The sequence below is a fragment of the Podarcis liolepis genome (assembly GCF_965112155.1).
Source record: "Podarcis liolepis genome assembly, chromosome: Z".
Classification (NCBI taxonomy): domain Eukaryota; kingdom Metazoa; phylum Chordata; class Lepidosauria; order Squamata; family Lacertidae; genus Podarcis; species Podarcis liolepis.
This window is the reverse complement of record NC_139570.1, coordinates 34,818,239-34,832,783: the sequence shown is the minus strand read 5'-3', so window position 1 is coordinate 34,832,783 and position 14,545 is coordinate 34,818,239. Positions and strand designations below refer to the sequence as shown.

Genomic DNA, 14,545 nt, shown 5'->3' with positions numbered 1-14,545 from the left:
CTCGCCTAAATATTCTCTGGAGGGTTGGGGTGAATCCAGGTGTGGGGAAACTTTGGCTCTCCAGATGTTGCTGAACTACAGCTCCCTTCCGCCCAAGATAGCTAACAGCCAAGAATGATGAGAGTTGTAGCTGAGCAGCATCTGCAGGACCAAAGGTTCCCCACACCTAACTTAGCCAGTAAGACAACTATTTATTGCTAGCCCCAAAGTGTCACACCCATTCTAAAATTCATTGCTACTGTTATAATAATTTTAAGGTCATATATATATATATGTGTGTGTGTGTGTGTGTGTGTGTGTGTGTGTGTAATGTTCATAACAGTATATATAAACCACATGTTTGAAACCCCATAGAAAAGGTCCTGAACAAATTGACCTCAAATATTTCTCTGCAAGGTCAAAGTGGGAAACCTCCCCATTGTCTCTTTCCTCACAGATCCTGTCCTCATAAATCCTGTCTTAAGGGCACATTCAAGATGTGAACAGGCTTGTGACCTGTGGCCTAGATTCAGGAACTGAGTAGTTATAATAACAAAAGAGTGGCCGAAACCCAGATAATGCCATCAGGTAACTTGCCAGACAGGAGATAAACAATGCAGTCAGATTTCTGTTGTAGACCACCTTTTCTGTGATGTAAGTATGATGTTTCTGGGGGTGGTCTTGGACTCCAGGGCAAGTAATTTAAAATATCTATATAAGGGCGAGCACACCTTTGTTCTGGGTCCTCCTCCTATCTCCTGTGTGTGGGGGAGCACCCTGTTGCAACAGTTCTTTATTTTATCAGGCTTACTAAGCTGCTTTGCTTCTCAGTATTCTCTGGTTGGTCTCTGTTATTTTATCCTACCAATAGAGAACCTACAAAAGGACTCTATATGGGCTCTTGGGTACCCCATAAGGGAAAAGGAGCAGGTTTTTTTCTTATAACACTATGTTTGTTCTTAAATTGTCTTGTTCTCAGTGCTACTAGAAAAACAAAGTTTCTTCTTGTTGCTGTGAGCTGATTGGAGTAGAAGGGTTGGGTGTAATGCAATAACTCTTTGGAAAAAGTGAATTGGTTTTTACCGACACTTTTGTGCGATGAACCTGGAATCTTTTGGTGAAGGGGTGGTTAAGAAATATGTGATAAAACATATAAAAAATCCAGAAGGTAAAAGCTTGATGGAGAACCGTCACAAAATTGGCTCTTTTTATGATTAGAGAATTAATAGTTCTAGCTCTTGTCATTCAGAGCCTGGGATGTGGTTTGGAAAGTTTTGCAGCTTGAAAAATTTCCACTGTTTCATTTTTGCATTGGACCCCCCCCCCCCCCGTTTCATAAGCTCATCAATAACAATGGATGGAGGCCAATTGCAGATACGATGTAAGACCGGCTTGGCAGTATCAAAACTGTATTTCCCCCCCCCCCCCAGGTTGATGATTCCTGGCAAGTATATGACTCAGCACACAATGTGCAGTTCTTGGGAAAATTAAAATTTATTAGTCTGCTAAAACTCTGTATTACATCTTCTTTTCTTAACACGTTTGCATCATTTAAGTAATATCTTCCAATTCTTACAAGTGTTCCAATAAAAACAATATTCATCGTGTAACATTAAGCATTGTTTACTTAAGAACCTGAGAAGGGTCCTCCTGGATCAGGCCAAAGGGGGCCCATCTAGCTTAGCATCCTGTTCTCATGGTAGCCAACCAGATGTCCCAGCAGCAAACCTCAAGTTGTGTTTCTCATCATCTGGTATTCATAGATACGCTGCCCCTGGGCATGGAGGTACTGCTTTCACAGAAGACTTCCATATGGAGAGATGTGCTGGATTGGACCAGAGCTCCATGTAGTCCAACATTCTGTTCTCACAGTGGCCAGCTAGATGCCCCAATGCAAAACCAGAAAGCAGGACCTGAGCACAAGCACTCTTCCTTCCTTTGGTTTCCAGCAACTAGTGTTGAGAAGCATTACTGACCATGGAGGCAAGCACTGCTAGCCATTGTTGGTAGCCTCCTCCTCCTCCTCCTCCATCATCATGAATTTGTCGAATCTTCTTTTAAAGCCATCCAGTTTGGTGCCATTACCGGGGGAGCTACTTCTACAGTTTAAGTATGTGCTGTATACTACGGTATTTCCTCTCAAAACATTTCAGATCGCATACTTCTATATGGGGGGGTGGAGAGAAAAATCAACAAGAGTGATTTTTTTTTTAGCTTTGTTTATCAAAAACAAGTCAAATAAACATGCTAAATTAGATCACTCTTTAGGACCAGAATAGGGAAATCTGTGGCCCTCCAGATGTTCAACTCCCATCAGCCCCCATCAGCATGGATAAAGGTCAAGGATGATGGGAGTTGTCATCCAACAACATCTGGAGGGCCATAGCCTCTCTGCCCCTCTGGGGCATGAGAAAAAAAAATGACGTAAATTACCTTGTGCAGATTTTGTTTTTGTTAGAAAAACTGGCATTGCTTCTCAAAGCTCAATTAATTGGTTCCGTTGGTGGATCAGACCTTGAAGTATTGTGTGTGAATGTGAGCAAGTTGTGCTACAAAGGGATATTTGTTGAGTGTCTCAAGTGGGTAGGTTGTTAAGCAGAGCTGACATCAAACAGAATGTGGGTAAGGGTCAAGCGAGAATTTCTGAAAGACCAAGGAAGAGCTATTGAGTTCATAGAGCAAACATCAGAGCAAACAACCAACCCAGCCATTTTTCAGTAGTATATAGGGGGTGTTTGATCAGGATATGGGATTTTTTGCTTCAATCAATATAATGGGACCATCATATCTGCTTAGTTTCTTGAGGAGGAGAGAGAGAGAACCCATTGAGTGGGTTATTTATTCATTTTCATTAAAAGCATTTCCAAAATACTTAATATATAAATACATAAGTGGTATACAAGAAGTTATGGTTATATCGAACCATAGTCCTGCTCTGAGTGGGCCCATTGAAATCATTGGGCCTAAGTTTGCCATGCCCATAAATTTTAATGGGTGTCCTTAGCAAGAGTACTTGTTGGCATCCTTCTGTCTCAACGGACAATGGAGTGCACCTCTGGAGGTGAAGCTGAACTGCTGCATTAGCAGCACTGAAGTGGCCTCCCCTGTGTGCAAGCGTGGGCTGTGTGTATGGAGGTCCTGGGCTGCTCAAAAGACAAGACACTTGGCTTCACTGATTTGGCCCAAAGGAAAGCAGAGCAATACGTTTGGCACTAGCTTGACTGCAGGACGCGTGTGTACAAGGCGCCATCCAACTATCTTAGGGATGACCCCCCCCCAGCCCCGCCGATTGTAATCTTGTGAAGAGGGACAGTTTTGTTTCAATCAATTGTATGCAAACCTGTCCAGGAACCTTTTTGACTGAAGAGGGGGTTGCAAATATCTCCAAAGATATTATTTTTTTAAATAAAGCATTATATTGTAGACAATAGGATAGAATCACAGAATTGAAGAGTTGGAAGGAACCCCACGGGTCATCTAGGCCAAGCTCCTGCAGTGCAGGAACAGAGTCTTGATATTTGCTTGGTTGCTGTGTCTCTATGCGATGCCCACACCAGTTTATCCAGATGTGGCTGTGGGCCCCAGGAAGGTTGGCGACTCCAGAGTGGACTGCTTCTGGTTACCCTCATGTGAACCTTTGAGTCCTAGCAGAGGAGCCTACTGCCAGGTGGGAGTGGCCACAGCCAGGAAATAATCTTTTGATTCCCATCTCCTTTGCGTTTCCTTCCGCTTGCTGAGCTCACGGAAATTAGAAAGAAAATGAATAGTGCTTCTTGCACAGAGGCCCAAGTGACTTTATCCTTAGTGCCTGTTCCTTTGCACGCATTCACGTCCACACACACAAAGCCCCCACCACAAAACTTTGTGATTTATACATGTGCACTGCACTCTGTCTTCTGCTTCTCAATGTGGTTTTGCAGATAACAGGTGAAAGTTTTGCATAAAGTCACAAGGCAGGTTACCATATCTCAGTGGCTCTACACTTGGAACAAAATCGGCTGGTTAATGTGTTCCGCAACATTTCTCTGCATTGGGAACAACTGGTTTTCCTGCGTCTTGGAAGAGGACATAAAAAACCCAAAACCACAACCTCTGATTCTTTGGGTTGAATCCCACAAGATTACACTTGCAGTAGACCCGTTAAAATGAATGTGCCAGAGTTAATTCCAGCCCCAAATATCTGAAAGACTGCCTCCTTCCCTGCAAGACCCTCCTGGGTGATGAGATCGGCAAAAAGGGCCTTCTTGGTAGTTCCTCCACCCGCAGAGGCTCTGTGGGTGTCACCTTGGCAGAGGGAACTTTCTGTGGTGGCACCTAAGATATGGAACTCTCTTGCCCCAGAGGTGTGCCTAGGACCTCCTTTATACAGCTTCCTCTGTACCTTGGCCCTTTGATACCTGTTGTGTCTGTTTTTAGGATCCACCTTGTTTTTATGATTGCAAGTTGTTTTAAATTGTTTTTGATACTATGGTTTAATGTTGCAACCCTCATAGACAATTACAGGATATTTTTAAGGAGGATAACAAAAAAGGCTTCTCATATTCCGTTTCCAACTTCCAAAAGGAAGTGATAGAAGAAAATACAAAATTATTTTAAAAGGCATATAATATTCTTTTGGAGTGGGAGACCAAAGATGAAGAAGTAAAATCAGTAATGATTAAATGGGCGCAAGATGTAGGACATAATATACAATTTCAGGACTGGATAAAATTGTGGAAAGTAAATTTGAAATTTACAGATTGCATATTATTGAGAGAGAACTATATGAAAATGATGTACAGATTATATGTATCACTGGTTAAATCGGCACAAATGTATAAAAATGAAAAGAAAGGGTGTTGGAGATGTGAAACAGAAGGTACATTTTATCATATGTGGTGAGATTGTAAAAAGGTAAAACCCTACTGCGAAATGATATATAATTAATTGAAGAAAATGTTGAAAATAACTTTTGTAAAAAAAAACAAAACAGAAGCCTTTCCGTTAGGTATTTTAGGTCAAGACATACCAAAGGAAATGAGGACTTTATTTATGTATGCCACGACAGCAGCAATAATGTTGACTGCACAAAATTGGAAGACTGGAGAAATACCAACTAAAGAACAATGGCAAGAGAAGTTGATGAACTATGTGGAACTGGGAAAAATGACAGATAGACTAAGAGAAAAAGACAACAGAGACTTCGAAAAAGATTGGGAACCATTCATATTATATTTGCAGAAACAAAGAAAGTCAATAGACTTGATGGCAGGATTTAAATAAACATTCACATTATTAGCATAAGAAAATGTTTAGAAGATAGTGAAATATGATGGTGCATTTACTGTTACTTTTATGTTTTTAGGCTTGATGTTATGTTATTAATAACTTTCTGTTAAGAGATAACAAAGTGGGTGAAAATAGAAACAAACCAGAAGTGGAAGTTGAGGGAAGCCTTGGAGGGGAGGGAGAATTTGAGATGTATGTAATGAATGAAAAAGAAAAATGAATAAAAATATAATGATGATGATGATGAGGATGCTGTGAAGGCCCCCTCTATACTGTATATTTAAAGTGCTAGTTGCTCTAGCCACTTTTGCCTCTATCCCACGCACCTCTGGCATGTAGCCCCCCCCAAAAAAGTTGATATAAAGGGAATGCTGCCCTTGGACTGAAAAATCTGCCTCTCCATCTGCTTCTTTTGTGCAGTTCAATTGACTGCATGTATCTTTGTTGGAACTAAATGTACGATGATTTCAACCCTATCCTTTTGTTGTAATGTAACCCTTGCCACCTCGTGGTCAGTTTGGAAATGTGCTGTTCTTTGTTGGTAACCTCTGTGTTTTTGTGTCCTCCTTCCCCCCCTTCCAGGTGAACCATGATTCCGGTCACAGAATTGCGCTACTTTGCCGATACCCAGCCGGCGTACCGCATCCTAAAGCCATGGTGGGACGTTTTTACAGACTATATCTCCATTGTGATGCTGATGATTGCGGTATTTGGTGGGACGCTGCAAGTCACCCAGGACAAAATGATTTGCTTGCCTTGCAAATGGGTCACCAAAGACGCTTGCAACGATTCCTCCAGGGACTGGCCAACTGCAAGCCTGGACACAAGTTATTTTAACTCCTCTTTAGTGGCAGCCATGGAGCCAGGGCCGACGGGGATTAAATACGAACTTGACAGGCACCAGTACAATTACGTAGATGCTGTGTGCTATGAAAACTGCCTTCATTGGTTTGCCAAGTATTTCCCTTACTTGGTGCTAATGCATACACTGATCTTCTTGGCTTGCAGTAACTTCTGGTTCAAGTTCCCACGGACCAGCTCTAAGCTGGAGCATTTTGTCTCCATCCTACTCAAGTGTTTTGACTCTCCATGGACCACAAGGGCCCTCTCTGAGACAGTGGTGGAGGAGAGTGACCCCAAGCCCACCTTCGGGAAGATGAATGGCTCCATGGACAAGAAGTCTTCCACAGTTAGTGAGGATGTGGAAGCCACAGCCCCAATGCTACAGCGGACAAAATCTCGGATTGAGCAAGGAATTGTGGACCGGACAGAGAATGGCGTCCTGGACAAGAAGGAAGGCGAGCAAGCCAAGGCACTCTTTGAGAAGGTCAAGAAGTTCCGGACACATGTGGAGGAAGGAGACATTGTCTACCGCCTCTACATGAGGCAAACCATCATCAAGGTGATCAAGTTCATCCTCATAATTTGCTACACTGTTTATTATGTCAGCAACATCGCCTTTGATGTGGACTGTAAGGTGGACATTGAGAGCCTGACAGGCTACCGCATGTACCGTTGTGCTCATCCTCTTGCCACCCTCTTCAAAATCTTAGCGTCTTTCTACATCAGTCTGGTGATCTTCTATGGCTTGATCTGCATGTACACCCTCTGGTGGATGCTCCGGCGGTCCCTCAAGAAGTACTCCTTTGAGTCCATCCGGGAGGAGAGCAGCTACAGTGACATCCCTGATGTAAAAAATGACTTTGCCTTCATGCTACACCTCATTGACCAGTATGACCCCCTTTACTCCAAACGCTTTGCTGTCTTCCTCTCCGAAGTGAGTGAGAACAAACTCCGGCAACTGAACCTCAATAATGAATGGACCTTGGAGAAGCTGCGCCAGAGGATCACCAAAAACTCTCAGGAGAAGCTGGAGTTGCACCTCTTCATGCTCAGTGGCATCCCAGACACTGTCTTTGACCTCCTTGAACTGGAGGTCCTGAAGCTAGAGCTCATCCCTGATGTCACCATCCCACCAAGCATCGCTCAGCTCACCAGCCTCAAGGAACTGTGGCTGTACCATACAGCGGCCAAGATAGAGGCCCCGGCCCTTGCCTTCTTGAGGGAGAACTTGAAATCCTTGCACATCAAGTTCACGGACATCAAGGAGATCCCTCTTTGGATTTACAGTTTGAAGACTCTTGAAGAACTCCACCTGACCGGGAACTTAAGTGCTGAGAACAACCGGTACATTGTAATTGATGGCTTGAGGGAGTTGAAGAGGCTCAAGGTCCTGAGGCTGAAGAGCAACCTGACAAAGCTTCCCCAGGTGGTGACAGATGTCGGGGTGCACCTCCAGAAGCTCTCCATCAACAACGAGGGCACCAAGCTCATCGTCCTCAATAGCCTCAAGAAGATGGTTAACCTAACAGAGCTGGAGCTGATCCGCTGCGACTTGGAGCGCATCCCCCACTCCATCTTCAGCCTCCAGAACCTCCAGGAGATCGACCTCAAGGACAACAACCTCAAAACCGTTGAGGAAATCATTAGCTTCCAGCACTTGCACCGCCTCACTTGCCTTAAGCTGTGGTACAACCACATTGCCTACATCCCCATGCAGATCGGCAACCTCACCAACCTGGAGCGCCTTTACCTGAACCGCAACAAGATTGAGAAGATCCCCACCCAGCTCTTCTACTGCCGGAAGCTTCGGTATTTAGATCTCAGCCACAACCTCTTGACTTCGATACCAGCAGACATCAGGCTGTTGCAAAATCTGCAGAACCTGGCTGTCACAGCCAACAGGGTAAGAAAAGGGGATTGAATGTGGTGGTGGTGGTGGGGCACAGAAGCCGTTTGGGCTGGGAGTGGTCTCCCATATCTTTGGTACAAGGCAGGCCCTACCATTAGGCAAGGTGAGGCGACTACTTCAGGTGGCAGATGATGTAGGGCGGTGGCAGTGGCGATGGCAGCCTCCTGGCTTTTCCTCCCTACTGAAGGGCAGAGCTGTGTTAGCTACATGGAGTAAGTTTGCTTCTCTAAACTAGGCTACAACAGGTGGGTTATGGCAGAGTCATTGCTGCCATGTTAGATTCTAGTTAAGATTGACTAGACCAAAGGAGCACTGCATGAATGGATTGGGCTAGGGTGCATTCTTCTGATGGTTGTTCTGAACAAGCCGCCAACTAGGGAGGACTGCCTTGAACTTACATAGGGATTTCAAACACACCACACCAAGGGTCAAAAAACTTCAAAACATCTACATTCTACATACATCAAGAAAGGTTACGGGTTATTATGGGATGTAAACATGCATTGCTCCGTACTGATATCAACTTCCCAAGTTTCCCAAGCCGTTTGGCCTCAACTATCATACTTTTAAAATTTTACTTGTTTGTTTGCTTCCTTGCTTTATTAAATTTGTATACTGTTGTAAACAAAAATTGCCCTTTTCCCTTATGGGGTATCCAAGAGCCCATATAGAGTCCTTACATAGGTTCCCTATTGGTAGGAGAGAATAACAGAGGCCAACCAGAGAATATTGAGAAGCAAAGCAGCTAGTAAGCTTGATCTTTATTGATCTGTTGCAACAGGGTGCTCCCCTCACCCACAGGAGACAGGAGGAACCCAGAAAAATGGCGCGCAAGGCCTTATAAAGACTTTTGAAATTGCCACCCTGTAGATCAAGACCAACCCCAGAAACATCATACATACATCACAGAAGGGGTGTAACCTAAGACCACCCCTCAGATACATCATATCTACATCACAGAAAAAGTGGTCTAAACAGAAATTTGAATGTTGTTTTTCTCCTGTCGTTTATCTCCTGTCTGGCAGGTTACTTGATTGGATTGCCTGGGGAGCCTGGCCATTCTTTTGTAATGATAAATACTTAGTTCCTGGGCCATGTCACAGGCTCACATCCTATTCAAACACAGACATACCCTTAAGACAGGATTTGTGAAGGAAAAGACAATGGGGAGGCTTTTCCATTTTCCATTGACCTTGCAGAGAAAACATTTGGTCAGTTTGGGACAGTTTGGGAATCAAAATGGTTCCAGGTCGGTCTTCCTGTGCTGATCTATGTATGTGCTTGCTTGGTACACTTATGAACATTTAACATATATCTAAGACCTCAAAATGCCTATCACAATACCACCCTATACCTGTAGATCTCAGGGCGGTTCACAACATAAAATTACAGTATAAAAAACACAAAACACATAATAAAAATAAGAACAGAAACAAACCAATACGCTCCCCCTTCCACAGCACATTTAAATGGGCATCTAATGACAACCAGCCAAAGAGGTTAAAGAACCCTTTTTGTCTGGTGCCTAAGTGAAGGCGCCAGCGAACCTCCCTGGGGAGAGCATTCCACAAACGGAGAGCAACTACAGAAAAGGCCCATTCTTGTGGTGCCACTCTCCAGACCTCTCCAGGAGCTTCAAGGAGATGCTGAATTTACACCCTAGTGTTAACATTAAGAAAACATCCTGGCTGGCCATTTGTGCCACTTTTAGGATCAGAAAAGATTACATGTTTATATCTTGGAAAGGAAAGCATGAGGGTTGCAAAATGCAGGCACACAGGAATTATTCATTTGACGCATTCTGTCTAAAAGTTAAATGCAATTAACATTGAATCATTGAAACAAAAGCAAAATCTGTATCTAATGTGTAATCAAATTTCTACATCAACATCAATGGACAGGGCACTTTTTTGGTCCTGTCTCCTCTGTCATCTTCTGCACCATCACCCCAACCAAGTCGACATGAAACCTTCCTGACTGAATCGGCTATTGACGGCTTGATTTCTTCCGTAATTGTTGCAGTAGCAAAGACCTGTTTTTTGTTCTTTTGATTGGCTGTTCCGCACACAGGCACTGTGTACCCTTTGGGTGTGGACTTGCTTGTGGAGCTTAAAATACAAAGTGGAGGAATGCTACTTACAGGGGGGTGCAACATGACCATTCATTCTTGGAGTATTTGCCTAGCACTGAGCCATTATTATCAGTATTTGCCTAGCACTCAACCATTGTTTTCACAGTATTTGCCTATCACTGCAGAAGCCAAATGCTGTGCTTTGATAAACCTGCTGGGCCCCGGCTTACCCTAAATAGTGTATGATTTATCAGAGCAGCTCTGCTGCTAGGCTGCTGTGCTTCTTTTTCCCAAAAGGCACACAGGATGTTACCTTATATTGACTCAGACCACTGGTTCAGCTAACGATTGGAGCATGGATGGCGTTTAACAGATTGGGGTTGAATCATGACAAGGCAGATGTACTGTTTTGGGGGGACATGGGCTGGCCGGCCGTGGGACTCCTTGGTCCTGAATGGGGTAACTGTGCCCCTGAAGGACCAGGTGCGCAGGCTGGGAGTCATTTTGTCACAGCTGTCCATAGAGGCACAGCTCCATCTGGTACGCCCACTGAGGCCCTACCTGTCCATGAACTGTCTCACCAGAGTGGTTTATGCCCTGGTTATCTCCTGCTTAGACTACTGCAATGCACTCTACATGAGGGCTACCTTTGAAGGTGACCCAGAAACTATACCGATTCCAGAATGCAGCTTCAGTATGTTTCTGAGCGCAATTCAAAGTGTTGGTGCTTTGGCCTTGGTCCAGCATACCTGAAGGACTGCCTCCACTCTCATTGCTCAAACTGGACACAGGGCCTTATCGGCAGTGGCACCTTCCCATCAGATGTCAAGGAGATTACACAACTTTTAGAAGGAAGCCCTGTATCAGGAAGTTTTATATGCTTGATGTTTTACTATGTTTTTAGATGTATTGTAAGCTGCCCAGAGTGGCTGGGGAAACCCAGCTAGATGGGCAAGGTATTATTACTACTACTACTACCACTACTACCGTATTGTCTATACTCTCATGTAGAAGCTCTCTCTAAGTTTTTCAGAAAAGGGTGTTGTTGTTTTTACCAGCATGACCCTTTCCCTAAAAAAATAAGTAAGATTCTAGTTCTCATAGTTCTGAATATAAAGGGCTGAATTAAATAGGAATGCCAGAAGTTGCCTGAGTCACATCCTTGGTCCATCTAGCTCAGTATTGTCAATAGTGATCGGTAGCAGCTCTTCAGGGTTTCAGGCAGGGAACCTTCCCAGCCTTACCTAGACATGCCTTTGGGGATTGAACCTGGGACCATTCTACGTGCAAAACAGGTGTTCTGCCACTGAGCTACAGCACAAGAAGACAGATTCCCTGCTCCAAGGATCTCTCACTGCATCTCTTAAGGGACAGAGAACCAACTCAGCCTTTCCACCACTTGGTAATACTTAGCAATTTGGCTTCCCTTAACGCTGCACATACCATTTGGTGGCAAACAGTTTCCAGTTTCAGTAATGTGTAAAGGTCTGCCACATTTTTTCTTTTGCACCTTTGCCTTGCAAGGGATCTAGGCGTTCCGAGACGGATCCCAATAACTGCTGGGCTTTTTCCTTTCGTTCTATTTTCAGAGTTGGAGAGCATCAATTACTCCTTTCATTCCAGTATACTTTTGGTGCAACCTGAGAGCTTTCTGCACTTGGCATAAACTCACTTATTTAGTCTGCAAAGAGCTTCCTGAATCACTAAATTAAGACTTCCATCATGCAGGCAGGACTGTTACCATCTGCATCTGCAACCTTTTTCTTTCTCTCCCTCCCCAAGCTGCTCTTTTTTCTAATTTTTTAAGCATCCACTCTCTGAAGACAAAGCCAGCTCGCTGGTGGGTTTTTTGTTCTGTTCTGTTTTGTTTCTGCATATAGTAGGTTTGAACAAAGGCATTGGTATTACTGCTGTGTTGAGCCCCCTCCTCACCAAATGGGTCAACATGGCTGGCTGCATGCTTAATTAAGCATTGATTTCTCTCCCTTCCTTGCCTCCCAAACCTTTGCTCTGAAGGTTGCCTTGAAGAGAAATATGGTTGGCCACTATGAGAACAGGATCTTGGACTAGATGGACCATTGGCCTGATCCACCTGGCTCTTCTTATGTTCTTAGTCTGTTGTACTAGTGTAGAAGGAAGTCTAGAAGCAGTTCGCTTGCCCACCTCTCTTTAAGCTGTCTCCTCATTAAAGCCTCATCTGCACTATACATTTAAAGTGGTATTTTCCCCAAGCCTACCTGGGGATGCTGCCAGGGACTGGACCTAGGAGCTTTTGCCTGAAAAGCAAGTGCTCTACTACAAGTGCCTTTCCCCTAAAAACTTTGAATAAACACTTGAATTACATAGGAAGCTACTTCATACCTAGGACATTCTACATGCAAAGCAAATGGTCTACCATTGAGCTCCTTCCCTCTCCTTAATAGCACAAAAACCTATGTTTCAATGTATGCCGTTGATTCCCTCCCTGAGAGATAGCTCACTTGGTAGAGCATGAGACTGTTGGTCTCAGGGTTGTGAGTTCAAGCCCCACGTTGGGTAAAAGATTCTTGCATTGCATTGCAGGGAGTTGGACTAGATGGCCCTTGTGGTCCCTTCCAACTCTACACTTCTATGATATCAAAATGCTCTATGATATCAAATACTGACAGTCTGGAAACATCCCTCATCCTCAGTAGCTAGCTTATAAGAAGCCAAGAAGCAGGGCTGGGTCCCATCACCTGTTATGGCTTCTTGGTTTTTGTTTTCTTGGAAATAATGTGTTGATCTCATTAGCTCTATGACAACAAAGGATGCAAGTTGGAGAGCCATGGCTACGGTGGATAAATTAACAAGTTCCCCTGCTTCTCCACCCTGAACAAGATGCTTCCTGTTTTCTAGTGTGGGTTTGTTTTCTTAGGAACATAGTTTATTAATAGAGAGTGATTTCTCTAGGGCAGATCTTAGTTAGCCACAGCAGTGTCATGGCAGGATCTCCCAGAAGATATTTCTGTGGTCCAAGAGTTAAAGAACTGTTTGAATCAAGAGCATATTTGCCTGCAGAGGAAGACTTGCTTGGCTGAACATCAGAGCTTTTCTGGATCAGTACAGCTGACCCCTCCTCTCCCCCATGACTAACCAGATCTCAAGTGAATTTTAGACCTTCGTTTTCAGCAGTCATCGTTTTCATGCATTATAACTGCTCCATTGCTGTTTTATAATGGTTACTCGAAGCATCCGAGCAAAAATTCACTTAACGCCCTGCGTAATGTGGGATCTGGTGAAATCTCTGCAGTTGTGACAAAGTCATTCATACTTAATTTTTTTAAAAAAATCTATACACTGCTTGATTGTAAAGAAACCTCAAAGCAGTTTACAAAAAAAGATAAAACAATAAAATTGTTGGGTAAAAAAAACACCAACCCACCAAAATTTGTTAACACCTTCAATAAATTAAAATCAGCAATAAACTAAAAATGGATAAATCATGCAACAGCATTCTAGCTACCCGGGTATGTTTTGTTTATGGGAATGTAAGGACACCAACCATCTGATTGCAGGATATTGCTTCGTAAGCTGTAAATGCTTACCCTAAAAACATGCCGGTTTTTGGATAGAACGAACTATGGCCATTGATAGTAGTTTTAATCACAATAAAGTCAACTTTTGCAAGTGTCAGTCGAATGGCTAAGCTGGCATTTTGCCAACGGGGAGGTCACTGTGGGGACTGACTGGCAGGAGATGGAACCTCAGATCATTACTGATGCATAGGGCAAAGGTATTATGTATTCAGTGCCTGCCCATCAGAGAGAAGCTGTCCTAGTCACTCAGAACAACTCCTTGCATGGTCACCTTCTGACGAACTGCCAGGTCTGCCTCCAGAAAGTGGTTCCTGAGTGTTGGAGCATAAGGCTCAAGCCTTTCTGAAGTCCAGTTACAAGTCACAATGCAGCATCACAATACGCCCAAGAAAACAAAAAGCTGTACCCAGTTTATTCATTATACAAGTTAAGGATTAAAAGCACCCATTATTTGGGGTTTTCTTATAAATCCCATGACTGCTTGTGCAGGCTTTGCAGCTCCCGGTTTGGGAAATGCTTCTGCAGAAGCATGGCAATCCTGCCACTGCGGTGTACCTACTCTTAGCCCTACAGCGCACCAGGATAAACTGAAACAACTCACATATGGGGAGCACAGCGACAGAGTGTTAGGAGACATCTGTACCAAGCAAGTGTCTGCCACTAGATTATGGGCTCTAAAGTGTCTTGCGCCTTCCTGATAGTTACTTATTCATCGCATTTATATCTCACATTTCCTTCTCTCGGGATCTCGAGGTGGCAAGCATAGTTCTCCCCATTTTATCTTCCCAACAACCCTGTGAGGTAGTCCAGGGAAAGCATTGGAAGCCCCACACCCCACCGCAAAAAAATTCCATGGGTTCAGTTTGGATGGCCAAAATAATCCAGGCCCCCAAACAGGACATCTTTGTTAAAAGCATT

The 14,545-nt window shown here is 43.9% G+C and overlaps 1 protein-coding gene across 4 annotated transcripts in view; it reads left to right on the top strand.

The window, feature by feature from the left end:
• LRRC8A (leucine rich repeat containing 8 VRAC subunit A) overlaps positions 1-14,545 on the top strand; it is a 37,810-nt gene that overhangs the window by 19,586 nt on the left and 3,679 nt on the right. For all 4 annotated transcript variants that reach the window (XR_014521370.1, XM_083485083.1, XM_083485084.1 and 1 more), the window contains one exon: positions 5,830-7,993. Coding sequence is in view for 3 of the 4 variants with exons in the window: in XM_083485083.1 (XP_083341209.1) it covers positions 5,837-7,993 (2,157 nt within the window). In the remaining variant the exon portion in view is untranslated. The remainder of the gene's footprint in view (positions 1-5,829; positions 7,994-14,545) is intronic.